The sequence below is a fragment of the Emys orbicularis genome, chromosome 2 (genome assembly GCF_028017835.1).
Source record: "Emys orbicularis isolate rEmyOrb1 chromosome 2, rEmyOrb1.hap1, whole genome shotgun sequence".
NCBI classification, from domain to species: Eukaryota; Metazoa; Chordata; order Testudines; family Emydidae; genus Emys; species Emys orbicularis.
The window spans coordinates 9,623,735-9,650,857 of record NC_088684.1 but is presented as its reverse complement, the minus strand read 5'-3'; the positions used below and the strand labels follow the sequence as shown (position 1 = coordinate 9,650,857).

At 41.0% G+C, this 27,123-nt stretch overlaps 1 protein-coding gene across 1 annotated transcript in view; it reads right to left on the bottom strand.

Annotated features, from left to right (window-relative positions):
* Positions 1–938: 938 nt before the first annotated feature.
* The window catches only part of SLC45A4 (solute carrier family 45 member 4), a 37,392-nt gene continuing 11,207 nt past the window's right edge, over positions 939–27,123 (bottom strand). Inside the window, exons 2-7 of the mRNA XM_065399752.1 lie at positions 10,678–10,866; positions 6,871–7,050; positions 4,171–5,243; positions 3,984–4,083; positions 2,352–2,563; positions 939–1,301 (exon numbers count right to left, since the gene is read on the bottom strand). Coding sequence (XP_065255824.1) covers positions 939–1,301; positions 2,352–2,563; positions 3,984–4,083; positions 4,171–5,243; positions 6,871–7,050; positions 10,678–10,866 — 2,117 coding nt within the window. The remainder of the gene's footprint in view (positions 1,302–2,351; positions 2,564–3,983; positions 4,084–4,170; positions 5,244–6,870; positions 7,051–10,677; positions 10,867–27,123) is intronic.

The following is a 27,123-nucleotide window of genomic DNA, read 5'->3' as shown; positions in this document are numbered from 1 at the left end:
ATGAGATGATCAGCTTTAAATACCAAGAGAAAAATCAACCCTAGTAAGTTCAACACACAAAGCTCCCTGCTAAAATTGTCACAGCATGTTCCAATGCCGCTTGGTAAATTCTGCACTCACTGCAAATGCTTGCTGCAAGTGCTGATCACCTTCCCAGCTGCTGTTACTTCCAACAGCAGCTAAACCATACACCCAATACCATCAATTTCTGACAAGCAGCAGTACTTGGGAACAGATTTGTTGAACGGTTTGAATAAAAATTGACAGCAGTTCTCTTAAACTGTAGTAATTGCTTTTTTAAAACAATTAATTGCAAAGAAAAATACTTGGTAGTAATTGCACCCACTAAAATAGGATGAAATCCAAATAAAATGTTAAAAAATTGTAGCTGTCAAACCAAGTATTGGGTGTACAGGAAAAAGAAAAAAAAAAAGAAAGGCATCTATGCATTTGATTCACCTATTACATTAGCAAGATCTGAAATGTTCAGACAAAAAAATTAGCGAAGCCTAGGGTCAAAATAGCTTTTGTTTTCAATTACAGTCTAAAAATTGCAAGCAACCTTCATTTTTCTAAACTGCTAATTGTATACACTGTGAATCTGTCATGACATTTTCAAAAACATGCAAGAACGAACAATGTACCTGCAGATTTATATATTTGAAATCTGTGTGTTCTTAATTTAAAAAGTGTTCAGAAGTGACAATTTCTAAATTGTAGAGAAAGCAATCAGCATAATAGCTATCTGTTCAAACCTATCCTAGGACTACAGAATTTCATCTACGTTTTTGCATGAAAGAGCCATTTTTTGCTGCAATTTAAGCAAAAAGTAACTATTGAAGAGAGTCAGAATTTTTTTCCTTAAGAATGTCCTCATTCATGCATCTGCATTCATGCACCTGAACTGCTTGGAATGTGTATAAATAACAATGACCAGTTCAAACTATTGACTCGCTTTCTAATTCTGATGAGGCTGCCCCTTTACGCGAGAGCTTTACAGCAGTTGGTTTCTCTGCATCCACACCATTGCTTTTGGTGGTCTCTGGAGGGCTCAGTCCTTTCTGTTCTTCCTTTGGGTCCTCTGTGACATCAGGATAAATCACCAAAAATGTAGCGGTTAAAAAGCCCAGGAAGGATCCTACTGATGCCACCATTGGAATAACCTGGACTGTGCCTACTACATCCACCACTCCACCGAGTGCTGAGGCCACCAGGATCTGGGAGATGTAAACCTGGCATGACAGGATAGCACAGTCTATGCCAAATCCTCTCTTTGAGTTTCCAGGGCTGTGGTGAATATACTGAAAGACAAGGAATATACATTAGAAGTCAGGCATCTAAGCGTAAACAATCTTCCCAGACTTCCTGAACCACATCCCCTCCTGGACACACCATCTCTCTACCCAAGAGAGAGAGAGAGAGGGGAGGGGAATGCTGAATGGTTAAACAGGCAACACTTTCGCTTGAAGATTAAATGGTACACGGAGGCGATAAAAATACTACTATCCACACAGCTCCTATTAAGGTCTATCAGCTATATGGAATCCGTTATTCTGGAGTGATAATTCCTGCTTATTTTGCAGGAGACAGGCCATTAATCACTCCAGTTTAAGGGCCTTTGCCATCACAGTTGGCTCAAAATTAAATTTTATAAGAGGTCATTTTTTAAATGAATTGACCAGTAGAAACTTCAATGATTTTAGACAATGTCGATGAAAACAGATGTGTCCAAGAAGTACTCTTACAGGTTGGAACCCAAACACAGCAGTACTAAGAATCTGAAAGTGAAGTTGACTGCACTTCTGTTGTCCTGACTCATTTCCAGCAGAATCGTTGCACTTACGATACCTGGGATTGTATCTCCAGACTATTATCAGAACCTCTAACAGGTTTACAATACAGCAGATGGTGCTTAAATGGGACAGCTCTGTAGACAGCCTATCCTCCCAATTAAGGAGACAGGTCCTTTAACAAAAAGGTTGGCCAAGATTTAAGACATAGCAATGAATGAGTGCAATGACTGCATTCATTGCGTCACTTTTTCATCATCGTTTGACCACTCCTTTTTAATTAAAAGGCCTGCGCTCATATTTCATATGCATTTAACCCCTTTTACACCATCACTTAGCAACTTGGCATCAAGCTCATGTGTCCCCCCCGACCAGAGTTTATGCTAATTGTGGCCTGATTAAGTAGCAGTCATTGCTGTTCACTATCATAATCTTTTCTCTGGGAGATGCCCCAACAATGCATATATCCCAAGCACGTGGGTGTGGCAGATCTATTTTGTCACTCACACAATCTAAACAGAGAGGTGCAAGTGAACTGCTGTGATTAAATATTTCACATACCTCTTTAATATCATGGTATTGTCCTAAAAGCGCATAAGGACAGTAGGATATGCTCATAGAGACTATTCCCATAGTGCTGATCATTATCATAGCAACGTACACATTGGGGAACATAGCCATCACTGCAGTTCCAATAGCAAAACCCAGTGTGCCCAGAATGTAGATCACCTTTATACTAAGGTCGTAGTTGTCCAGGTATTTTTGTAGTAAAGCTGCAGAGAATTAAAAACAAAAATCAAATACACATTATCAGTCTATTGAATTACGTTTTACAATACTCAGTCCTTCAGTCTGACAACATTTAAGGATTACATGGCACTTTTTATATGTTCAGAGTGTTGAACAAGCACTATTAATCTTCACCACCTACCTAGGAGGTAGGAACATGTTATCCCCATTTCAAAGAAGGGGGAACAGACACAGGTTAAGTGACTTGCCCAAGGCCACAATTCAAGCCTGTGGCAGAGCTGGGACTAGAATTCAGGTGTTGCAGGATTCCAATTCAGTGCTATCATGGTACCACTATATGTGATCAATGGTATTAACTAACATTTTCTGTTAAAGGAAAAAAAGTGTCCAGATATTTTGAGCAGAGGATAGATTCAGTTCTTAACTCAGAGCTATTTACTAAATTACATGCTTTTGATAATTAAATAAATAATCCAGCCCCAGAGCCAGACTTCCTTTTGTATTTTAGAATGAGACATCTGGCTGGACATGCTTGAATAATGAGATGGTCCCAAGGATATTAAATTGTAATTCAGATGTGCATATGCACCCATGTGTGGGCTGCAAAAGGCAGATTTAAAGTAGGTCTAAAGCTCTATATTACAGTATATTTCAAGTGCAAATGGTAGCTCTAAAGTTTATAGGGTGCTTATCTGCCAAAAACTTAACACAGATTCATGTCTTAGAATGGTGTATATATAAAGTTTCTGGCAGATAAGCACCCTATAAACTTTAGAGCTACCATTTGCACTTGAAATATACTGTAATATAGAGCTTTAGACACACACTTTTTTTTTTTTTTTTTTTTTTTTTATAAACACACACAAGATTAACATTTTTGATAGGCATAGTTTTAGTTTTCTGATGGCTGGCTGCCTAAAAGTCACAAATGTCCTCAGAAGTGGTTTTAGGTTTTAAATGATTAGAAAGGAGCTGTTCATATTTCTGCATTTGAGGTACTTTGCCATACAGACACTTGAGGAGCCGCCTTAAGACTCCCATTAGGGGGAGGGATAGCTCAGTGGTTTGAGCATTGGCCTGCTAAACCCAGGGTTGTGAGTTCAGTCCTTGAGGGGGTCACTTAGGGCTCTGGGGCAAAATCAGTACTTGGTCCTGCTAGTGAAGGCAGGGGGCTGGACTCGATGACCTTTCAAGGTCCCTTCCAGTTCTAGGAGATTAATTTAATTTATGGAGATATCCTAATTATAACATGTGAAATGCATTTGCAAGTTTTCTCATGCCCCTCCCTCAATCTTGCAAGAACTGATTGGAAGGTGCACTCTGGAGTCTAGACAAAATTATATTTTTACATTGAAAAATATATTTAACATACTGTCCCAGCAGTATCCCACTCACATGATTAGTGAGAAATACTTCATTGCTTGTCTGCATGGAGTCTCTTACCTGAGCAAACAGCAGCAGTCGCAGCATAAATGACCAAGCCCCTGCAGCCCATCTGAACTCCGGCATTGTAGGCATGCAGTTCAGTAGAATTAGAAGGGCCCTGCATGAAACAAAGATTTACCAGCGTATAATCAAAACAGGATAATTACAAGCAGTTCTGCATTGGCTACATAGGCTCTTTGCTCACCTTGGGATCCCCTTTAAAGATGACCTGTCCCATGAAATCCGTATAAAACACTGCTTCAGCAATGATGGAAAACCAGGTTAAGAGGTGACAAAGGCAAAGCCTCAGGAGCTCATTGGGCATTTTTAGCATAGACAGCCACAGAAGTCTGACAGTGGTTTCAGTTTCCCCTTCTTCACTCTCAGTGTCTCCACTAGAATTCGTGGTGCCACTCGGATTCCTGTGCCTGTACCTCTGCCGCTGTCTCTTCTGCATGTCGTAGATATCATTCATGCTGCGGGAGGACTTGATCAAGACAATGGCATTGGCCCGTCGGAAACGATAGCGGTGAGAACCTATTTTGCCATAGTAGGAGAAGGTGTAAGATGGCTGACGATAGAACATGTGCCGTCGCCTGCGCATGGAGTTTGAAGTACTAGATTGCTTCATGCCAATCCTAGCATGTCCATTGAGGAGATCTTTTGGTAGGGAGCCATTGTCATTTGGGACTTTGGCTTCATTCAAGTGATTATCAAGCAACATCTCCTCTTTTTCATTTTCCCTGAGGAAAGCAGACAGGCGGTTAAATTTGCACTTCAGAAGTTCCTGGCTGGTGCTGAGGGGAGTGTTTGGGTATGAAGGGTCCTGAAAAATGGAGGGCTCAATGTCATGTAGAAAAAGCAGCTCTGATTCAATTTCCAGAGTAGCATCTGGCATGTGCAGAACAGAATCGCTCTTACTCCTTACAATGTCCACCTCAAGGAACTCCATATCAAGGTCCTGCTCTGACTGAACCTCCTCTGGGTACACAGAGGTCCCATAGGGATCTTCCTCGCTAATTACATTCAGTCGATTCAGAGGTGGAAGGCTGCCACTGAGCTTAACACTAGAAAGTGTATCTGCTTCATCTTCAATTCTGTCTTGTTGAGGGTTATACTGCTCTTCTTCAATGCTAAAAAGGTGAAGAGCAACAGAGACAGAGAAAATAATGGCTGCAAAAAAGAAAAGTACTTGTTCTTGAGATTTAAAAAGGTCACCCAAGAAGGTCTGCATCCAGTCCAGCCCTCCTAACATATAGCCAATGGCTCCTCCAAGACCTGAGGAAGGGAAAAAACAAACAGTTACTATTTTGCTGCATGAAAATAAAGAGGTTACATTCAGTCTGACCCTCCAGTCTGATCTCAAACTTAAGTTTCCCTTGAAATACCATCTCATCTAAAGCACTCAAAGGTGATCCAGAAATATACAGAAACAGAAAGTGAGACATGTAGAAGTTTCCACTACTAAGTTTAAGACAATTTCTTGTTTCATGGGAAGTAGGAGTCTCTGATTACAGGCAAAATATTTTTGAGACTGCCATGAATTATTTTAAGTGGTGGTGCACTGGAATTCTGGATTTCCCAGCTTTAATTTAATATATATTTCCAGTCAACTCTCAGTCTGGCAATGGGAAGAGGTTCAAGAAATAAAAAGCGGTCAGGCAAATTCTCACAAAATGGAAAATTCATTTTTTAAGTCTACAGCTTTAGATAAAACTCCGAGACCATATGTGATCGGTTAATCCAATGTTATCACGTGATAACAAGCTGATGCAATTGACAGAGTACATAATTTCAATACTGCCCTAAACCAGTGGTCCCCAAGCTTTTCCATGGGGCAGGTGCCGACGACTAGCTGCCGAGGACCGTGGTCGCCGGACAAGCATCCGCCGAAATGCTGCCGTGAAGCAGTGTCATCAAGAGGCGTCGCCGCCGAAATTCGGCGGCATTCAGTTGGTAACGCTTCTTGACGTTGCTGCTTCTCGGCAGCATTTCAGCAGCTGCTTGTCCGGCGGCCAGTAGGCGGGCGCATATGGATGCCCCGGAGGGCACCACGTTGGGGACCCCTGCCCTAAACCCACATATTTCTAATGATGTGGTTCATTTACAACTATGGGAAAACCAGAGTTTTAATATTAATGTCTTTGAGGGAACTGAAACAAATATCCATTTGGTATGTTACCATACATTTTAAATATACACCACACCCAATTTTCCTTTCGGTTACGCTGGTGTACGTCCAGATTATTCCAGATTTATTTTAGTGGAATAACTCACTGACAACACCATAACGGTGAAACTTGGGCCAGTTTATTATTTTTTGTCTGTCTTTTCTATTTAGATTGGAAGTACTTCAGGGAAGAGAATGTCTTACTACATGTTTGCAGAGCACCCAGTGCAACAGGGCCCTTAATCTTGACTGAGTCCTCCTCTAAGTGCTTTGGTAATACAAATACAGGCAGTCCTAGACTTTACGACGTTCGACTTATGACAAACGGCACTTCCGACATTTCTGAATTGACACCCTGATGCAACTTACGACCACTGGTTTCAACTTTACGATGCTCGGTCCCGCAATGGAGTGTATTGCGGTTCCGAGTTACGATGTTTCGACTTATGATGCAATTTACAGGAACCAATTGTGTCGTAAATCCGAGGACTGCCTGTAATCATATGATGCTTTATCCGGTCTCCACTTGCAAGTATTATTTTGCCATAGCCAGGGTTCTTCATATAAAAAGTATCAAGACCCTCCACACTGGGATGGCTACGATGCAGTATAGACATGAGGAGCAAGTTCAGTGAACATCTATAGCTAATCTTTCAATGAAAGTCAGACAAATGACGACTTGTCAACTTCATGCAGATACAAAAATTGCAGGAGAGATACAAGTTAACTGCATACCAGCTGAAAAGGCATGGATATTGAGTGCCATGTCTTGTTCTTCACTGTCCACCACATCTAGTAAATAGGCCCGAATTGGCCCCTCTGTTGCATCAGCACAAAAATCCAATACCACCACCCCAAGCACTGTGAGAACTATGCCAATGGGCTGCTTGTCTGGGACATCTCCAATGGCCAGACCTGTGGGGGGGAAAAACAAACAAAAAAAAACAAACACAGGGAAAAAAAATCTTTAAGCATTTTATCCAAAAGGGGCAAACTGCTCAAAAGCAAGGTTCATCTCCTTAAGAGAAAGGCAGCCAACACACTTACTGGAAACATTCCTTTACTGAATAAAATGGCCATTTCAGTTCTTTGGCACAGCTTCTTGCATGGTCTGGGACAGAAGATACGTTTTTACATTTATGAGAATGACACTTGTTTCTCAAGAGTTTATCTGTTTTAAGCACCTCAAAAAGTATCAGCTACTATTTTTCATTTCTCATACATGTGATCCTCCAAATTCCAAAGGCAGTTTTTGTGAAAGGTAGCCAGGGTAGAGAGGTCAGCACCCACAAAATTACATAACTGGTCAAAATACTGGTTATAAATGCAGTTATACGAGTTTCATTTTTCCCCATTCAATGTTATAGATTGCACCCTTCAATATAGAGCACTCCTAGATGGTCCCGCCGGCGTGAGCTACGCTAATGGTGCATTCCAAAAGTGGAAATGTGCAGAGGCCACTCAAACAATACTGCCCATTTCTCAAAGGCCCGCAATTGCTTCTGTGTTTTAAAAAGAATCCTATGGAACATATTGAGCATGATGCTATTACATGTATCTCTATTCCCTCGGCAATACTACAACAGCCCCGCCATAGTGACAAAAGGGTAATAAATTAGGACTGTCAAGTGATTAAAAAAATTAATCGCGATTAATTGCACTGTTAAATAATAATATAATACCATTTATTTAAATATTTTGGGAGTTTTCTACAATTTCAATTACAACAGAATACAAATAGTACAGTGCTCACTTTATATTTATTTCGGATTACAAATATTAGCACTTAAAAAACAAAAGAAATTGTATTTTTCACGTATTATAGTGCAATCTCTATCATGAAAGAATTCTACATTTGTAAGTTCATGTACAAAAAATAACTGTATTCAAAAACAATGCAAAACTTTAGAGCCTACAAGTCCACTCAGTCCTATTTCTTGTTCTGCAAATGTAAACAAACTTATTTGTCTGTGAGCGATTGGCAGGAGATAATGCTGCCCGCTTCTTGTTTACGTCACCTGAAAGTGAGAACAGGCATTCGCATGGCACTGTTGTAGCTGGCATTGCAACATATTTACATGCCAGATGTGCTAAAGATTCATGTCCCTTCACGCTTCAACCCCCATTCCAGGGGACATGCGTCCATGCTGATGACAGGTTCTGCTCGATAACGATCCAAAGCAGTGCGGACTCATGCGTGTTCATTTTCATCATTTGAGTCAGATGCCACCAGCAGAAGGTTGATTTTCTTTTTTGGTGGTTCGGGTTCTGTAGTTTCTGTATCGGAGTGTGCCTCTTTTAAGACTTCTGAAAGCATGCTCCACACATCGCCCCTCTCAAATTTCAGAAGGCACTTCAGATTCTTAAACCTTGGGTCAAGTGCTGTAGCTATCTTTAGAAATCTCACATTGGTACCTTCTTTGCGTTTTGTCAAAACTGCAGCGGAAGTGTTCTTAAAATGAAGAACATGTGCTGAGTCATCATCCGAGACAGCTATAACATGAAGTATCTGGCAGAATGTGGGTAAAACAGAGCAGGAGACATACAATTCTACCCCAAGGAGGTCAGTCACAAATTTAATTAACACTTTTTTTTTTTTTTTTAAATAAGTGTCATCAGCATGGAAAGCATATCCTCTGGAATGGTGGCCAAAGCATGAAGGGGCTACAAATGTTTAGCATATCTGGCATGCAAATACCTTGCAATGCCGGCTACAAAAATCCCATGTGAATGCCTGTTCTCACTTTCTGGTGACATTGTAAATAAGAAGTGGGCAGCATTATCTCCCATCAATGTAAACAAACTTGTTTGTCTTAGCGATTGGCTGAACAAGTAGGAGGACTGAGTGGACTTGTAGGCTCAAGTTTTGTATTGTTTTGATTTTGAGTGCAGTTATGTAACAAAAATATATTAAAAAAGACATTTGTAAGTTGCACTTTCACAACAAAGATTGCACTACAGTACTTGTATGAGGTGAATTGAAAAATACTATTTCTTTTATCATTTTTACAGTGCAAATATTTGTAATCAAAATATAAAGTGAGCAGTGTACACTTGGTATTCTGTGTTGTAACAGAAATCTATATATTTGAAAGTGTAGAAAAACATCCACAAAATATTTAATACATTTCAATTGGTATTCCATTGTTTAAAAGTGATTAAAACTGCAATTAATTAATTTTTAAAATCGTGATTAATTTGAGTTAATTGCCTGAGTTAACTGCAATTAAGTAATTACTTTTTTTTAAAGTGTTCTAAAAGTTTGAGAACACAGACCACTGATTGATTTAGTAAAAATGTAATCACCAGAAGATGAAATGTTGCCAAGTAAAAGTTTTAGCTGATGCATTAAGCTATGTTTGCCAATATCAACAGATGCAGACCTAAACTAACATGCAGAGGTAACTTAAATCAGAATGGGCTTCCTCTTTATCTAGATAAATCTATTAGGAGGCCTGCAGTCAGATGGCTTTCACAAATTTGCAGGGGGAGAAGGAATAACAGGAGCAGAGAGACAACTAGTGGACAAAGCAACCACCACATCATATATTACCCATTCCTCCAAGCATTAATATTTTCTTGCAGGGACTAAGTCTAAGAAAACTGGTAGAGCAAAGCAATGGAAGTTGCTGATGTCTAATAAGTAGACATGATTTGTTTATTAACAGGAACAGTTTTTATCCTGGGCAAACTGTAGGAAGTTAAAAACGTCACATGGTAGGTCAGTCAGGCTTTGGAAAGGTAAAATGCTGACCCAATGCTCAGTTCGCTTCCTGAAATATTAAGACTTCTGTTAAAAATAGAGCTGTGTCTACCACACAAATAAGAGCAAAAGAGTTATGGCTCGGTTCCTTGCTATTGTATCAATCCAAAGGTGATGTAAATGTTTGCCCAAATTTACTTGCTGCTGCCAGTCCCATACTAAATTTCACAAAGATTCTCAGATCCTAGATTAAATCTTGTAGTAAACTATGTTCTAAGCAAACAATTTATTTTTAACAACTTTGATGGGGACTCGGGAAAAATTATTTTCCCACATACAGTTTCTGATAAACAAATATTAACAGTGTTCTGGACATTTTCAATACCAGGACTAAGAAAAGAACAAGAAAAAGTGAAAAGATAATTTTTGAAATAATGCTGGAAACAGGATGTGTTGCCAGATATGCATTAAAGGGAAAATGGAGCACAACAGGAAACATTTCCCTGTGAACAGGTTGCTACAGTTTTCCCATGTCAAGAACTGGCCGAATTCATCTTAGCGTCTGCAAATATGCTGGCAACCACTATTAATGACTAGGTATTACCAGTTACAGCTAGGCTTGCAATACATCTACTCTAGTATTTAGCACAGTACTGTAATTTTTGAAAGAGAAGAAACAAAGTTCGGGATAGTTCACATGTTAGAAATCTCAAGACTATATATTAATTTACTACTAAATATCATATAAATCAACCGCATATCGTCTGTTTCTTATATAAATATTTTAGATCCAAGACTGTTAGCAAAAGAGGAATGCAGGTGATTTCCCCATTATTTACCTATAACAGAGCCATTAAGGAAAAGTGCAACACCAAAGAGGACACCAACGCAGAGAGCAAGAATAAAAGGCCGCCGGCGGCCCCAGCTCAATGTGCAGCGGTCACTAGCCGAACCTATGAGTGGAGTGAAGATCAGGCCCAGGATGGGGCTAAGGAACCAAGTGAGGCTGTAGTATTGTTCAGGAAGACCTAAAACAAAGACAAAGAGGGTTCACAGATTACATGGTGGACAATGAACATTTTAGACCTAACTGGATTTTCTAGGTTTATGAAAGGTATAATACATGAACAACAATACGTCTGTCTCTAGTAATCACTCTCCTGAATACACAACTGCATTAGATTCCCTAACTGGCAGAGAACTCACAGGAGTTAGACAAGTTCTAGTTTCAATTTAAAACCACATGCAGCATGAAGATTACAGTTAACATATCTGAATGGCTGAAATAAAGATTATAAAATGAGTAGCATTATTTAGGAGTCGGTGGAGAGATGTCATTAGTCAATGCCATCCAAAAGGCTATTCTGTTAGTGTGTGTATATATTCTGATTTGACCCTGTAGGGAGAGCAAAATAGAGGAGTCCGTGTCAGCGGTGTAGGAGTTTAGCAGGATGATTTTTGGACTTTACTTGTACACGGACATATAAAAACAGCAGTGAGCCTTTTGACATTCTTGAAGAATTACCTGTAGGCCACTGCATCTGGTATTTCCCCTTCTTGCAGAACTATTGATAACCAACTGATGCAAGTCTGAGAAAAGCAACATTCAGGGCTAATAAAGCTTTAATATCTTGAGACCTATGGACAGTTTTACAGCCATATAAGTGTTCTGTTTCCCATATAACCTTCACCAAGCAGTATATATTCCCTGGGCTCAGTTTTTGAAAATTGGACTTGTATATAAATATCTCAACGTGTTAAAATGAAACCAGTGCCCTACTCATTGCTGTGCCTATAATTTTGTACCAAAGTGTTTACTCCGGATAAAATTGAACAATGGACAAAAAGCAATTATTTGATAGCCCTCAGAATGGATAAATAGGTTGTTCCTCTCTAAAACCAAAAGGGTTTTTTGTTTTGCCTTTCTCCTCCTCCCCCTCAAAAAATTGAGTTCTGTGTTCAGGACTGAGGGGGGAAGTGAAATGGGTTTACCTGGGAAAAAGCTAGTGCAAGTGATGAATAACATCCGGAGAAAGACAAGTGAACAGAAGGAAGGAGACCAACAAAAACACAAAACAAACACCAAACCAACCACACAAAGGGAAAAAAGTCTACTACCCACATTTAGTGTGAGTAATACTGTCCTGCAGCCTATAGATGGCTGGAGTGCTTCAGAGCAGGTGTTACTCTTACTGAATGTATGTTCAGAAGTGTTTTCCCTCTTTAATACAGCACTACCTCATATACCCTTTTGACACAATTTACAACAAAGCAATATGGGCAAAATAGTCCATTGTTTATTGTCTAAGTAGCACAGAGCCTAAAAATGCCAATATTCTAATGCTAAAGAAAAATACTCAATTCAAAACCATAGGTAGTGATCACAACTGTTTGATCTTTACCACTGAGGTCAAGCTGCACTTCATGTTTTCATCCTGTGGATATTAGTTATCAAGTGGGATTATGACAATCATTCAGAAAAACCCATATGGTAGTTCAGGAAAGTCTAATCTCATTGCTATTTAAAGTATCATCAAAACTTGACTAATATGATGACTTGTTCTATGAGAACTTGGTTTCCCAAGATAGCAGGAAACAGTATGTGGTACAGTAAATAAGCTATATAGACAGAATTTAGTTGTTGCTTACTAAATAAGGGTATTTCATCCTAAAGACTCTGAATGATGTTCTGAAGCTAAGAACCTCTGTGTGATGGGACCAGCTTTTGCCAACTGTAACATGTTCACAACCACAGCTGCTCGGTCCAATATTGGGCTATTAAGTTCATCAGACCGTACTTGGAGCTTTGTCAGGACTTCTGCTACTCGTGGAAAGGCATACAGAAGCTTTCTTCCCAGGGGATGGAGCAGGCACTCTTTGATAATAGTCCTTTCTTGGTTGGAGCTGAAGACCAGCAGCGCCCTGTTCAACTGACTGGCAGAGATCCACCTCCAACATCCTCCACTAGAAGAGGATCTAGTCTCTCCTTGATGTAGATCCCACTCATATGGCTTAAGTTAGCTTGCAGTTTTGTTCTCCTTCTGTGCTAGCTATGAGAGAACGACCAGTGGCCTATGGGACAAAGCTCAGAGAGACGTGCCAAGGGAACTACAAATAGATGGGGCTGTGAGACCAAGTGTTCACACCATGGCTCAGGCTGCCACCTGCTGGCTCCTGCTTCGCTTTTCTGACAGGCTGATGAAGTCTGGGATATTGGCCATGGGTGGGAAGGCTTTGAGTTGGGCTACACCTAGAAGGGAGCACCAAGATCTTGTGGGACATGTGAAGTTTACCTCCCAGCTTTCAGGGACAATTAGAAGTTAACAGCTCTGATCTTGGCTTTCCTCAATCTCTGCTCAGACTACAGCTCTAGCTTGCATCTACACCAGCCAGCTCCCCTCGCTGAGCCTATTACTGGTAGAGCACTGCACAAAGTCAGCCAGCAGGGGTGCACTCACACAGGAGTAGGTCTTAGGATACAGTCCTGCCTGGGGGCCAGCCTCTGCTTGCACACTGGTTTTATACCAGTGTTCATTCCTTTGGCTTCACTAGTTTACTCCAGTATGAGAGCAGAATCAGGCCCTGGATGTTTAACATGTACCAAGCCAGACCATATAAGAGGTTAACACTTATGCATGCCTCAGCTATTGCACAGGCTGGAGCTAGTTCAATGCAGAAACCAAGCTGAGGAGGAGGAAATTCTTCAGCACAACAATGTACAAAGCTCAAAGCCAGACAGGTTTTTAAGTCACTTATGGTTGGATGACTTTTTGCACCCACTACATACCTGCAAGACATAAGAGGAGAAGGAAACGCCCAGCACTGTTTTACCCCCTAGAAATCCCCTTTCGTCAGGTTAGCCCTGCATCAGTGGTTCATGTCATGTGATGCAGCTTGTTATAACAAGTACTACCTTAAAAGACATCCAGTAATTACAGTTTCATTAACATAACTGGTCTGTGCAGAAGTCACCATGACATGAAACAAGTCAAATGCCACCTTTTGAACATATGTATGCTGGGAAGAGTTTAAATTTTGAGCTTCAAAACTGGGTAATTTTTGTTTTGGGACATTTATTGACATCTTAGCTCAACTCAGAAAGGCTTAATCTATTTAAGTCAAAGAGAAGGTGTTGCATGCTAACCATACAGCTTCACCAAATAAACACAGCTGAAGACATCCAAAGCTAGCAAAGTTTCAATTACTTACACTGACAATATCAATCTATTTGAAGTCAAAGAAATGTACCAGACATGTAGGTACAAAACAGTACATAAAAATTCAGACTTTCCTCTGGTATTCCATCCTTCAGTTAAGAGAAAGGAACTTGATACAGCATTAGCTTGTATATCAATCTTTAATCCGATTTGAACTGATCACTCAGGTACAAAATTAAAACCCACTTTTAAACCTTTTCCGTCAGCTGCAATAGAATTTGCACTTCTCTAAATTCTACAGACAGGGGACTGAATTTGCATGCTTTGAAGCAAGGTTAATGAATTGCAAAGAAAGGTTACTGAACTGTTGCACAAAAGTCACAAGATCCTTTTTTTTTTTTTTTTTTAAACCAATGATTTTATTGCTAGCGTTACTTCTTTCTGTTTACTACTTGCAAGGTCAGCTTGTTTCTGGACATTATGTAAATCACAGAATAGTCAAAAGTCAGGCTAAGACAAATGATAGAAAAGGCCTAAAGATTTGATGGAAAAAGCCTAAAGGCCTAAGTAGAATTAAGGATATGCATTTAACCATGTATTTAATCATGTTAGCTATTTCCCAATCAATTTAATTGGCTCATTTGGCTCACAAGTATATGCAGCTGCTTCCCATATCTCCTCAAGGTTTTTAGTGCAAAGGGTCAGCAAATGTACCTTGTTTTCCCTTCGAAATGACAAATGTATCCGCCACAGATGTCTCTTGTATCCCCCTCCCCAAAAGTAATATATGTATCTTGTGTACCCTATTATCTATCCATAGGTCAGCGTAATGACGCAAAAGGATGAAGGCTAAGTTGTTTGTTACTGATTATAAAAAGGGCCTGTTCGGCCATGTAAGGTGTGTCTCTCCTCTGGCATGAGCCGATGAGAGCGCCCGCTCAGCTGATCGATCAATAAACAACTTGGTACCCGTCTTCCTGGCTCTCCGCGCCTCCTTGGTGTAATTGGGTAAGCTCCGGGGAGAACGGGCCCTATTTGGCCAACACAAATTGCTGTGATGAAAGTTTACAGTCTTAGTTGCCACAAGCTAGGCTCCTAAATCCACATATAAGAGGCACTGAAAACTTTAATTTGCAATAGTTTCAGAAGGGGCTTAGTACTTCGGAGGGGGGGGGGGGGGAGGGAAGAGAATAGGCCATTTAGACACCTAAAGTAAATATGGTTTTAGATGTCCAACTTTGAAATTTTTCAGCAAACTACTTTTTAGTAGCCAGAATATTCTTCTTTAGAAATGTATTATAAAGGCTTGTGCAAAACTTGAGAACACCTTCTGTTTTTCTGCAGAGCTGTCAAGGCACCTAAACTTGAATGGGTCAGAGGTAACTTTGTAGAAATGGCTTCTACAGTGATTTGACCATTGTACATTCATTTAGTGGTCGGAAGACGGGAAACCTTTGACATCGGAGTATAGGCTGCAGCTGCACCTTATCTTGTCTGACTAACACTACCGCTCTCTGCCATTACAGTTCAGCTGCCACATGTGAACCTTGCATCCACCCTGCTGTTTGCAGGTCAGAAGTTTGCAACAGCACCCCTCTTCCCACCAAGATTCACAGTGGACAGAGAAAGGCATGTCTGGCTTCTCCAAACATTGAAAGTATGCCTACACTGGGAGGGCACCTCCCAGACTGGACTGACAGGGTGGTGTTGGCAGGGCTCACACTAGTGCATTAAAAATAGCAACATGGACTTTGCAGCTTGGGCTCTCAAGCATGCAGAGGGAGGGGATGGGTTTGGGCACCCGAGCTCCAGCATCACAGCAATGTCCAGACTATGGTTTTTAGCACGCTATTGCAAGTCCCACAAACACAAGATTGTTGCCCCAGGCTGTGAGGCTCAATCCCAGACGTAGTATAGACCTATCTTGCCAATTCAGTGTTCGTAATCTCAACAAGCCTCAGCGGTGAGACTCCTCAAGACATCTCTCCTAGATGTTCTTCATAAAGCCCAAACTATCTGCATGCCTAAAGGATTTTATTTTTTGAGGAACAGAGAGGAGCACAGTTTGGGGAGGGGGGTACTTTCAAAAATAGCATCTTGGTCACTCCAGTAGTGCTAGGTTTTGTATAGCAATAGGCATTTTGTGTTACAGTCAAAAGACTAAAGACACTTTTGGAGTAGTTCTTGACAAGAGTCTGTTTCTACTTCTATCCTAGCATATGAGTTACTAATAGCAAACCAGTCTGTCACAGTATTTTCACATGTGTGCACACACATACCATTAGGAGAAAATAAACAGAGGGAATTTGAAAGATAAGCTGAAGTGCCCCAAAAACATTTAGACACTGCATAAATAAAATAAATAAATGGAGATCTCCTATCTCCTAGAACTGGAAGGGACCTTGAAAGGTCATTGAGTTCAGCCCCCTGCCTTCACTAGCAGGACCAAGTACTGATTTTACCCCAGATCCCTAAGTGGCCCCCTCAAGGATTGAACTCACAACCCTGGGTTTAGCAGGCCAATGCTCAAGCCACTGAGCTATTCCTCCCCCCAAAGTAAGGATCAAACACATCACAGAGGGGGTAAGAAGGGTGAAAATGATATTACAGATACTTATGAAGGCACATGTGCATCCCCATAGTTCCATTTTTTGCATTCTTCCCTCCCCTTTACAGGCAGGATTAAATAAGGTGAGGGAGATGGCATGTTGAACATGTCCAGCCATGAGGAGAAAAGATGAAGGGAGTACCTTCTTTAAGTTTTTGGCACTGACAAATCCCCTACTGTGTTGTGCTGGGGAATATTCATTACCACCATCTAGTGGTAAAAAAGGCAGCCACATGGCATTTTAAAAGTGAATTTCATTCAGGTGAAATGTGTCAGATTATTAGCCCTGTAGATTCCAGTTCTCTGCGCTCAGAACAGGTACACCGAGGCAGACATTTTGACTGAACTTGGAATGAACTAATCTTTTACAGTGTGGTACTCATCTATTCCCATCCAGTCACTGGTCCTTTCAGCTGAGTCTTGCTAAGGTGACACTTTCTGTCAATTGCTATATTCAGCTGGTAACTGGACTGTAATAAATTCGCGATTGAGCCTATATGGGCCAAATGAGCTATCAGACAGTAAGCATTTTTAGTCAGATGAGGCTTGAATTGGGGAACCTAGAGGTGAAAGCACCTGTATCCTGTTACCAATCCCATGAGCTGTCTGGTGCTGTCCCTTTATTATAATCCTTTTGCCTGCAATTTTCCACTATTGTGTTTGTCCGGTCAGGGAATAGGATCCAAACTTTATGCTTTGTGACCATTAACAGTCATGCACTGAGCTAGGCAACACTTGTAATTGTTTTTGATTTTTCTGTTGACCTCTTGGGGGGCAAAAAGTAATTCAAGTACTGTTATTTAGCAGTGAAAACACACAAATATTGAAGAGGAAAAAAATACCCTGGATAAACAAGCTCTAGTTCTGGCCCCATGAGCTGACATTGTGGAGAAGGTTAGAAGTCCTACACAACTCAATGAAAACAACAATTTCATTTCTATTAGCAGCTACCACTGCCACTGAGACCCTTGCAACATGGCATTTCCCAGCGAGCTATAAACAAACAGGACACTGGCTTCTAGTAAATAAGTTTTTGTTTTTTCCCCAACAATAGTGGGACCAGCACTGCTCTTGGTTCACAGGAAATGCTTACTGTGTCACCACTAGTCTGAGGGCTGTAGGAGGTCACAAGTTGCATGGAAGAAAGACTAAGTCACATGCAGCAGTTTCTATTCAAAACCTCTTTCTGATAAAGTTCTGGGTGGGGGTGGAGGAGGGGGAATAGTTCCTTGCAAGTATAAAACAAAAGATCGGACATGGGAATAGGAATTTAGCTTATATTTTCACCTGTCAAATCATCATCATCATCATCATCACTTAGAGATTTGCTTGTATTCTTGACATAAACCAAAAATCAGAACCAAAGAGAAATAAACATCAGACAAGTATATGTGCACATAACATAAAAAGCCATTGTGTTTTGCAAATACTATGCATTCTGCACTACTGTCCCTGAATTAAAATATTGAATTTTGCTCAATATTAGTAATAATCCTTTACCTAGTTAAGTTTTCCAGACCACTTGTTACAGACCTTGTATTTTGTTATTGTAACAAACAGTACTAGGACAAGATCAATAAATATTTGTCATAACCTTACCACAAAAATATTTTTCAAGAGCCTGTAAATAAGTGTAAAACCCCTCAATGTCTGCACATTAGAAGAGAATTTTATAGAGCAGTGTCAGCTTTGTTAATTTCTTCCTCTTTCAAAGGGTTTGGATAAAGAATGGGGCTTCTAAAAGAAGAATGCAATTTTACATTAATGTTTTTATATTCCTTCCCTTTGAATTAGGCAAATATTTTTAATGCTAAGTTGCCACTCATTCATTATTTCCCCAAAGAAAGTGGGAACATGGAGGCTGCCAGAAGTTTGCATGATCACCCTGGTGAGCATTATTTTCACTATGAACCTTTATCAGAAACATTAAACGGATTATACCTCTCTACTCCTCATACAAAGCTTCCTTGTAACATTCCTGCAAATCAGATGGTTCAATCTCAGAAGGTTTAGGGTTCAAAATAGACTCTGAACTACCTAGCAGGTTCCCTTCACCTGGAGAAGTCCTCTCCCGTGGTGGGTTGCAGGGGAGGGATGCAGTCCTGTTCCCACCTCTCCTGGAAACTTCAGAGGTTGCCTTCCCCATTATTCACCCCAGATTCCTATCCTCCCCATAAAGGATCCTTCCAATTCCTCTCTAATTCTCCTATTGATTCTGTTCTCTTAATCCCCCACCCCCAATGACAGTCCCACTTATCTGATTCATTCTGCGTTACTCTACTGGCATGTCCCACAACTGATTCTCCTTTCTCTCCATGAAGGGAGCTGCTCCATGTCTGAAAATCACTTTGGTCTGTGAACATGACATCACTACTAGTAGCAAGAGGACTGGCTTGGAGCCAGGCAGAGGGCATAGCATTCTTCAGCCAGCCTACCACCCGTTCTACTCAGAGATCACTACTGAGGTGAGGCTGACTGGTCTGTAGTTCCCCGCATTCTCTTTTTTAAAAAATGGGCACTATATTTGCCTTTTTCCAATCATCCGGGACCTTCCCCAAGCGCCATGAGTTTTCAAAGATGATGGCCTATGGCTCTGCAGTCACATCAGCCAACTCCCTCAACACCTCTGATGTATTAGATCTGGACCCGTGGACTTGCGCATGTCCAGACCCCTCGTCCCCAAATCAGCAAAGACTGAAATCTGTAGCTCTGACAGTAAATCAGTTTGCATCCTGGTGCCTAATGAGCTGAAAAAGACTAGAAATTAAATTTAATTCAACCCTCTAGCTTGTTAAACCAGTAGTGATTGACAAGTGCCTTTTGACCTGTCAGCAAGAGGATCTAAAGAAGATTAATTCCAGATACAAAACACTTTAAACAAGAATCCCTGAAAGCTGACAGATCTTCCCCTCATCTGAGAGGTGTAGGTTATATACTCCATGAAAATACAAGTTACACCTAACCAGCCCCTCAAGATTAAGTGCATAACCTAGGCCTAATTATCCCTAAAAGACACAGGAAGCTGCCTGTTACGGGCAGTTCAGAAAAGCTACAGATACACAAGGACTTTAAGGTCACATACAACAGTACAAGGAGTATGCAGTGCACATTGGTTTATAACTGCTAGGCTGCACCTATGTTTAGGTGAATGCAGCAGTCAGTAAGTTACTTTTCTGCACTGTAATCTCTCTCTCTCTCTCTCTCTCGTAAGGGATGGAATTAAAATGCATAAGCTGTGCATGATGCCCCACTTATACTCCACATGCGTTACGTAAGACTGCAGTATTTAGCCATTCTATCTCACTGCAAGATTAGACAATTACAATGACATGTGTTGCCTGCAGATATGCAGCATCCCAATTTACCCAAAGCTCAATAGTGTTTTTCGTCACAATTTCACATTTAGAAACAGGAGTGTTTCAGTTAAAGATATAATTTAATAAACTAGACCAACACAAGGAAATCTTATTTATAATTTAAAAGCTTACACTACTGCCCAATAATATGAACTCTTATTTACAAGATATCTTTTTTGCTGCATTGATTAACATATTATTGTCCCTGAATAGGATTATACACTTTTCATTTGGAGAAAATTTTAAAGCCAACTCATCTCTGCAATATAGCTACCTTTTTGCATTAAGGACTTTAAACTGTACACAACTAGAAATACTAAATTTGCTTGAGAGGTCAAATTAGATCATCGGTGAAGAATGAAAGCCAATGATTGCGCATCAGGTTAGAAGGTTTAGGAAACTAGTGCAGACCATTGAGGACACTGCTTGCAGCTTTTAGGTTTGCCAAAGCCTCTCCTGTTTGATTCTGAATGGTCTTTTAAGAATATGAGTAGGCAACATCTGGGATCTTCAGTTACATGAAGTGTTAATTTATTAGTTAGGTATAACAACAGTCTCTCACATTTACAGACGGTCTTCCTTTCCAAAGGATCCCCAAATTTGTAAGCTGCACACACAACGGAATAACTAACACTAACGCAGACACTGTTTGAATGGATGGCAACAACCCAGCATAGAAGGAAGTGGGGGGAGAGTGAAGGGGATATTTTGGCCAAGGACATCAGGGGAAAACTAATCCTATGAAGACATCTCACTGCAGGGCAATTATGACCCCCCCCGCCAGATCTCATCTGACAGACCCATGCACAAAGCCAGGACAAATCTGACTGTTTTGGGAGGGTTAGGACAAACAAGGTTCCAATCTCAACATGACATACAACTACTTACTGCCTGCCAAGCAAGCTACTTGCCTGCACTTAGTCTTGGATACACGGACCAAACAATATACATTACCCAAGGCTGAAGAGGCAGGGCAAGCGGACTGAGGGCAGGTCTACATTTAAAAAGCTGCAGTGGGCACAGCGGCATCAGTGCTGCTGCGCTGCTTTACTGAAGATGCTACTAGGCAGATGGGAGAGCTTCTTCCGCAGGGCACCATAGTTCGGTGGTAGCTGTGGGTTGATGGGAGACACTTTCCCATTGACATAGCTCTACCTACACCAGGGGGCTAGGTCAATATAATTATGTCGCTCAGGGGTGTGAAAAATCCACACACCCCAAGTGACAGTTATACCAGTATTTTGTAGCATAGACCTGGCCTGCGGGGAGCCTAAGGCAAAAGTTTAGCAAAGGCACAGGTAGGCATGTTATTTATTCCTTTTGTTACTTCATATTTACAAGGAAACAAAAAGACCAGTTTTTATTTTCAACCTCGGGTTGTATGCGTTGGTGAGACTAGGCATCTAGGATACAGAAATGCCAGATCACATCAGCAGCCAGTCTTTGAAGGAAGGACATACAAAAACGTACCCACACTTTTTTTGGAGTTGGAAATCATATTTAGAATCCTGGTTGAACAATTGTAAAATGCCACTTTCTTACTGAATGTAGTGTTGTTTTAGCCCAGGATATTAGAGAAAGACAAGGTGGGCGAGGTAATCTCTCTAGTTCTGTATAAACTCGAAAGCTTCTCTCTCATATATACCAACAGCAGTTGGTCCAATAAAAGATATTACCTCACCCAACTTGTCTCTGACCTTTTTACTGAGTCTCTTTTTCCTCTGTGTATTTAGAGTACTGTTTGTTTTAGAGCCAACATAGCTAAGAAGGAGTGAGATGGGTTTTTCTTAGATATCACCAGAATTGTTTACTAAATTCAAATTGGTCACACTTGTGCAATCTCACTGAAGGCCATGGCACTGCACAGGTATTATAAAAGCCATTATGAGTTTCACAGGTGTAGCTAACGGCCTAATTTAGCATTTTTGTTATTGGTGAAGACACATGAGAAGGAAGAACCCAGCTGAAGACTCAGCCCAGAACAAATCTGAAAGGCTGGCAGCTAGAAAATATTTTCATCTGCAAGATGAGCAAGTTTGATATGGAATCAGTGAAATTCATGGGGAACTTCAGTGTCACAGTTCAGGATTAGCTGCACCTTTGAGCTGGTTTCCAGTTTCACCAAGTAAACCCTTTCAAATGTCAGGCCCCTCTCATCTGCTCCTGTCCTGGAGTGGGATCCCACAATTCTCGCACTCAAATCAAGTAGCCCCTGAGGCTACCAACCAGCTGTGTTGCTCAGCAGTCCCAACTGGGTTCCACAGCCAGAACACTCTCTTTTGGGAACTGTGACCAGTAGGTGAACAGAGTGAACCAAACCAGACTTTGTTTTAAAAGTACACTATACTTTCTATAGTAGGAACAAAGCACAACAAAAAGTGTTTTTTTTTTTTTTTTTTTTTTAAATAATGTCTACACAGACATCTTTACCTAAAGCTTAAATAAGCCTAGCTTCTTCTAGGCACCCCCACTTCTGAGAACTGGGGTTCAGTCTGCTCCCCATGTGGTCCCTGTCTCTTCCCCCTTGTGTTTCAAGGGCATCATTTTAAAACCCATTCCAGAGATCTTAGACTAGAATCACCCCACCTTTTTCCCTAGCTTGATGCAAAGAGTGACCTTAGAAGGATTAAAGGCTGAGTTGATTCTGCATGGATTCAAACCCTCAACCTATCAAACAGCAATTGCTACCATAATATACATTTGAGGACTTTATTGTGAATTGTCATCATGCTGCAGCAACAACCTCCTCTTTTTTCTAAAGGCTTTAGGACGGACTATTGGGCTGTTTATAATAGGGATAAACACACCCGCCATTGGCCCAATCATTTTCTGCCCCAGTTGTGCTGTCAGGATGTTCTACTGACGAAAGACAACACCAAACAAAAAACTCATTTCTAAATTTGCTATTTAATTTGGGGGGGGGGGGGGAAGAGGGGCTGATTTAGACATTCCAACAGATGCATCAATCCTTTTAGCCCACTATTCAATGTGGATTTAAAAAAAAAAAAAAAAGGAAATTCTAAATAATGTATACTAAGCTCCTAAAAAGGAAGTACATCTTGCTATGCCTTTGCCTTTATTGCAGTTAACACCCCATATAGCTACATTGAGGGGTGCACAAATCTTATTATTGCTTTTCCTATTATCTTAGGCAAATGAACTTTGAGTTTTAGTTTGGATGCATGGTTTAATACTTAGACAATCGCTCCAGGAAAGCACTACAGTACATTGGTTGTTAATTGAAATGTCATATGAATGGACTGCTATATGCACTAATGGTGGTAAAAGGGCCATCATGTGTAGCATTTAAATTCAACAGATAAATAGCTTTTGTTTGGTCTGTCTTTTGCAAACAGTTCTTCCTCTCTAAAGCTACCAAGCATATTCAGCAACAGTCCCTCAGCTGCCTTCTTGCCCTTGGGAGGTAGAATCCATGTTAAAGCAAAGTAAGGAGGCTGATTAAAGAGGCAGAGTTCAAACCAAAAAATGAACGTCTTGTAAGGCAGTTTTTTGGAAAGTTTGAAGGAGCATGTGACAGGCGGTGTGAGAGCAACACTAAGCCAACTGAAATATATTCCAAGAATGGTCTTTCCGAAGAAGAATATAGATAGAACTAAGAGGTTCTAAAACAAACATTTCAGAAGTATCACAGGGGTAGCCGTGTTAGTCTGGATCTGTAAAAAGCAACAAAGAGTCCTGTGGCACCTTATAGACTAACAGACGTATTGGAGCATACGCTTTCGTGGGTGAATACCCACTTCGTTAGACGAAGATGCGTGTGATGAAGTGGGTATTCACCCACGAAAGCTTATGCTCCAATACGTCTGTTAGTCTATACGCGACAAAGAGTCCTGTGGTACCTTATTTCAAAAGTAGTGCAATTTACTAGGGGAAAAAAAAAAGTCAGTTTTCCCCATTAATCTGTTTTTGGTTGTCAATGGAGAAGGTTAAGCAATATTTTGTGTTAGTTAACTTATATACTTCACTAAGATAACATCCATCTCGAAAGTAACCTTTTTGGCCAGATTGTGCCAATAATTAAGATCTACAATTTGGCATAAGGCATAAATGTGGCAAAATGCTTAATTCTGCAACCCTTAAATGAGTAATCCTTATCTGCATGAGTCCCATCTTATTTAGTCACTAAGCCTACTCACCTAAGTAAGGAAATCAAGAGGGGAGCTAGTTTCCTAAACTTAGAAGTGCATTAAAAAGTACCGCAGTTTTAAAAATGTATTAAAACTCAGGACAGTCCCAGCCAAACTGGGGGTGTTAGCAGGTGTGATTATTGTAGTGTACACTATTTGCCATTGAACCTTTTTTTGCATTTATGTTTTATACTGAACAGTAGCAGGGCACCTAATCTCTCTAATTTCAGATGGACAGTAATGTCACCATCTTTTCCCAATTTTTGAAAGTCAGTATAAGTCAAGCAAGCTATGCATTCCTTCATGCTGGGAAGCCTCAGCATTAAGTCATCAATTCTCTGCTTTGTGGCAACAGAACTGCAGAAAACTTTGTTCAAACTGCGTTTTACTAAGTGTGCTTATTCTGAACAAAAAAGGAAAGAACAGCCAACACTTGGGAGAATAAACTGACTCTGCAACTGAACTTTAGTGACCAAAGAAATCTTAACTCTTCGGCTACTGGATGGAGTCAAAGAAAATAAGCACTGCAGTAATCAAGACCACTGAATGGTCTACTGGACCTACTCCTGTACAATTCTGTTATGTACCAAAGTTCAATGCAAAACAAAAGGAAATCTGTATTTGAGACTCAGATTGAGGCACTTTAAATGGCGTATTCTTAAATTGTGTCCAATCTGCAGAGTGCAATATAAGTGTAATTATATTTTAGTCACACCATGAGACCCGTGTAAGACAGAGCAGGTATGCTTGTCATTACTATTCTTTGCCAAAAATGTCTGGCTATGCATGACTGCTATGCATGACTTTCCAAATGAGGAAACAAAACAGAGCGAACTCCACAATCTATCCAGTGCAACTAACTTTTGCCCATCATAAACAATCTGACTTCTGCATAGCAAAGGCATTTTGTACTGTTCATCTTAAAGCAGTGGCTCTCAAACTTTTTTACTGGTGACCCCTTTCACATAGCAAGCCTCTAAGTGTGACCCCCCCTTATAAATTAAAACCACTTAACACCATTATAAATGCTGGAGCAAAGCAGGGTTGAGGTGGAGGTTGGCAGCTCGCGACCCCCCCCGTAATAACCTCGCGACCCCCCCCAGAGGGGTCCCGACCCTCAGTTTGAGAACCCCCATATTAAAGCCTAGAGCTGTGTTATAAATATAATTAGAACTCTAAAGTAAAAAATGGGGGAAACGGTTTTCTGCACCTCCAATTAGTAAGTGGAAGTACAATTTTATATTATATATAACTGGCTCAGAAAAGGCTCAAACTGAAAAACATAGGAGCCATTTAAGGGACACAGAAGCGAACAGGATAAAAGGAGATGCAGGTGAAATCAACCTTGACAATTCTTCTGTAACATTAAAGCAAATAGTGGGGATCTGGCATTTTGGCAGCAAACACGCTGCTGGTATCAGAAACTGAAAATGGGTTGCAGTCCCATTTTCCCAACCATATTAAGCATCTGCAAGGAAACAGCCCTCTGGGAGCCTGAGAGCTGTTCATTAAAGTGACCTCAAGCCAGTTTTTTCAAAACAAACATTGTTTAGGATTCCAAAAGGTACACCGCTACCTGGATATAATGCGACCCGATATAACACGAATTCAGATATAACGCGGTAAAGCAGTGCTCCGGGGGGGTGGGGAGAGGGGGGAGCTGCGCAGTCCGATGGATCAAAGCAAGTTCAATATAATGCGGTTTCACCTATAACGCGGTAGGATTTTTTGGCTCCTAAGGACAGGGTTATCTCGAGGTAGAGGTGTACATAGGAAGCAGAAGAAAGGATGAACGCAATAGAAGTTTATATGCAGCTGGTCTCACCTAAACTTTACCAAAACTTGCAAGTTTTGGTAAACTCTATTTAGCCCAGCTACCTCCATCTCTGGGCTGCAACAGAGACCACCCTCCTGCAGTTCTCTGCCCCACCTGTCCAACCAGCTGCTGCCCTCTCACCCCCCCCCCCCCCGGCAGGGGTTAAAGATGTAGTGTTCTTTTGATATTAGGCGCTGGCCTTGGAAAAATAAGCCTGTTAAACTGACTGGAGACAGGCAGGTAGGCATGTTCCAATTAATAGCTCACTCATTGTTCTCTTAAAGACCCTCGGTATTGTTCCTGGAGATATCTTCTCTTTGTCGGTGTCTCCTTTCCTGTTTGCTTCTCCCTACCAGCCTCCTTTGTGTTAACTCCAAGCAGTGGAGCAGAATATTTCATGCAGGTAAACAGAGGTACATAAAGTATTCATACAACCCCCCCCCCCAAAAAAAAAAACCCCAAAACCAGATCTTTGTATTTTTTCCACCTTCTAGTAACTAAGCATTACACAAAATCTCACATGATACACAGAGCAAACAGAGGCAACTCCAGAGTTCATCTGCAGCTTTCACGTGATAGTTGTGCACACTACTGTGGCATTGCACTGTGACACGGACAGATCTCTGTCTGGGTGGACCAGGTCCCAGGATTACTCCAAACATTTCCCTTTCTTTAGCTTCTGAAGCAAGGAGACTTAACAGGTGAGACTAGAAGTGGATTGTCTTCCTCCGGATACAGAGTCCGGGTCTCCATCACTCTGTGCTGGACACTGCTTGTGGCTGGTAATTGCATGAGCCAGTGATTGACTTCTCTCCCTGCCCAGTGTTTTCTCTCCCTTACCCCCTGTGAGCTAGGCACTTCTGATTGGCTCAGCCATGTGGCAGAGGCAAAACTGAGTTCTTTCTCCTCTACCCTGCAGAGATTAACCCAGAAGCTGTTCCTCTTTCTCCTGCTCCAAGCTCATACCCAGTAGCCAAACTTCTCCCACAAACACACTATCTGTCCAAGACCAATGCATATTTGGGCATGGGCATTAGGATTGCCAACCCTGCAGGATTGTCCCGGAGTCTCCAGGAATTAAAGATTATGTCATGTGATGAAACCTCCAGGAATATGTCCAACCAAAATTGGCAACCCTAAATTGGGCAGGCTGTCCAGGCCTGCAATGAGTCTCCCTAGCATGTCTATGTCTACTTCTGA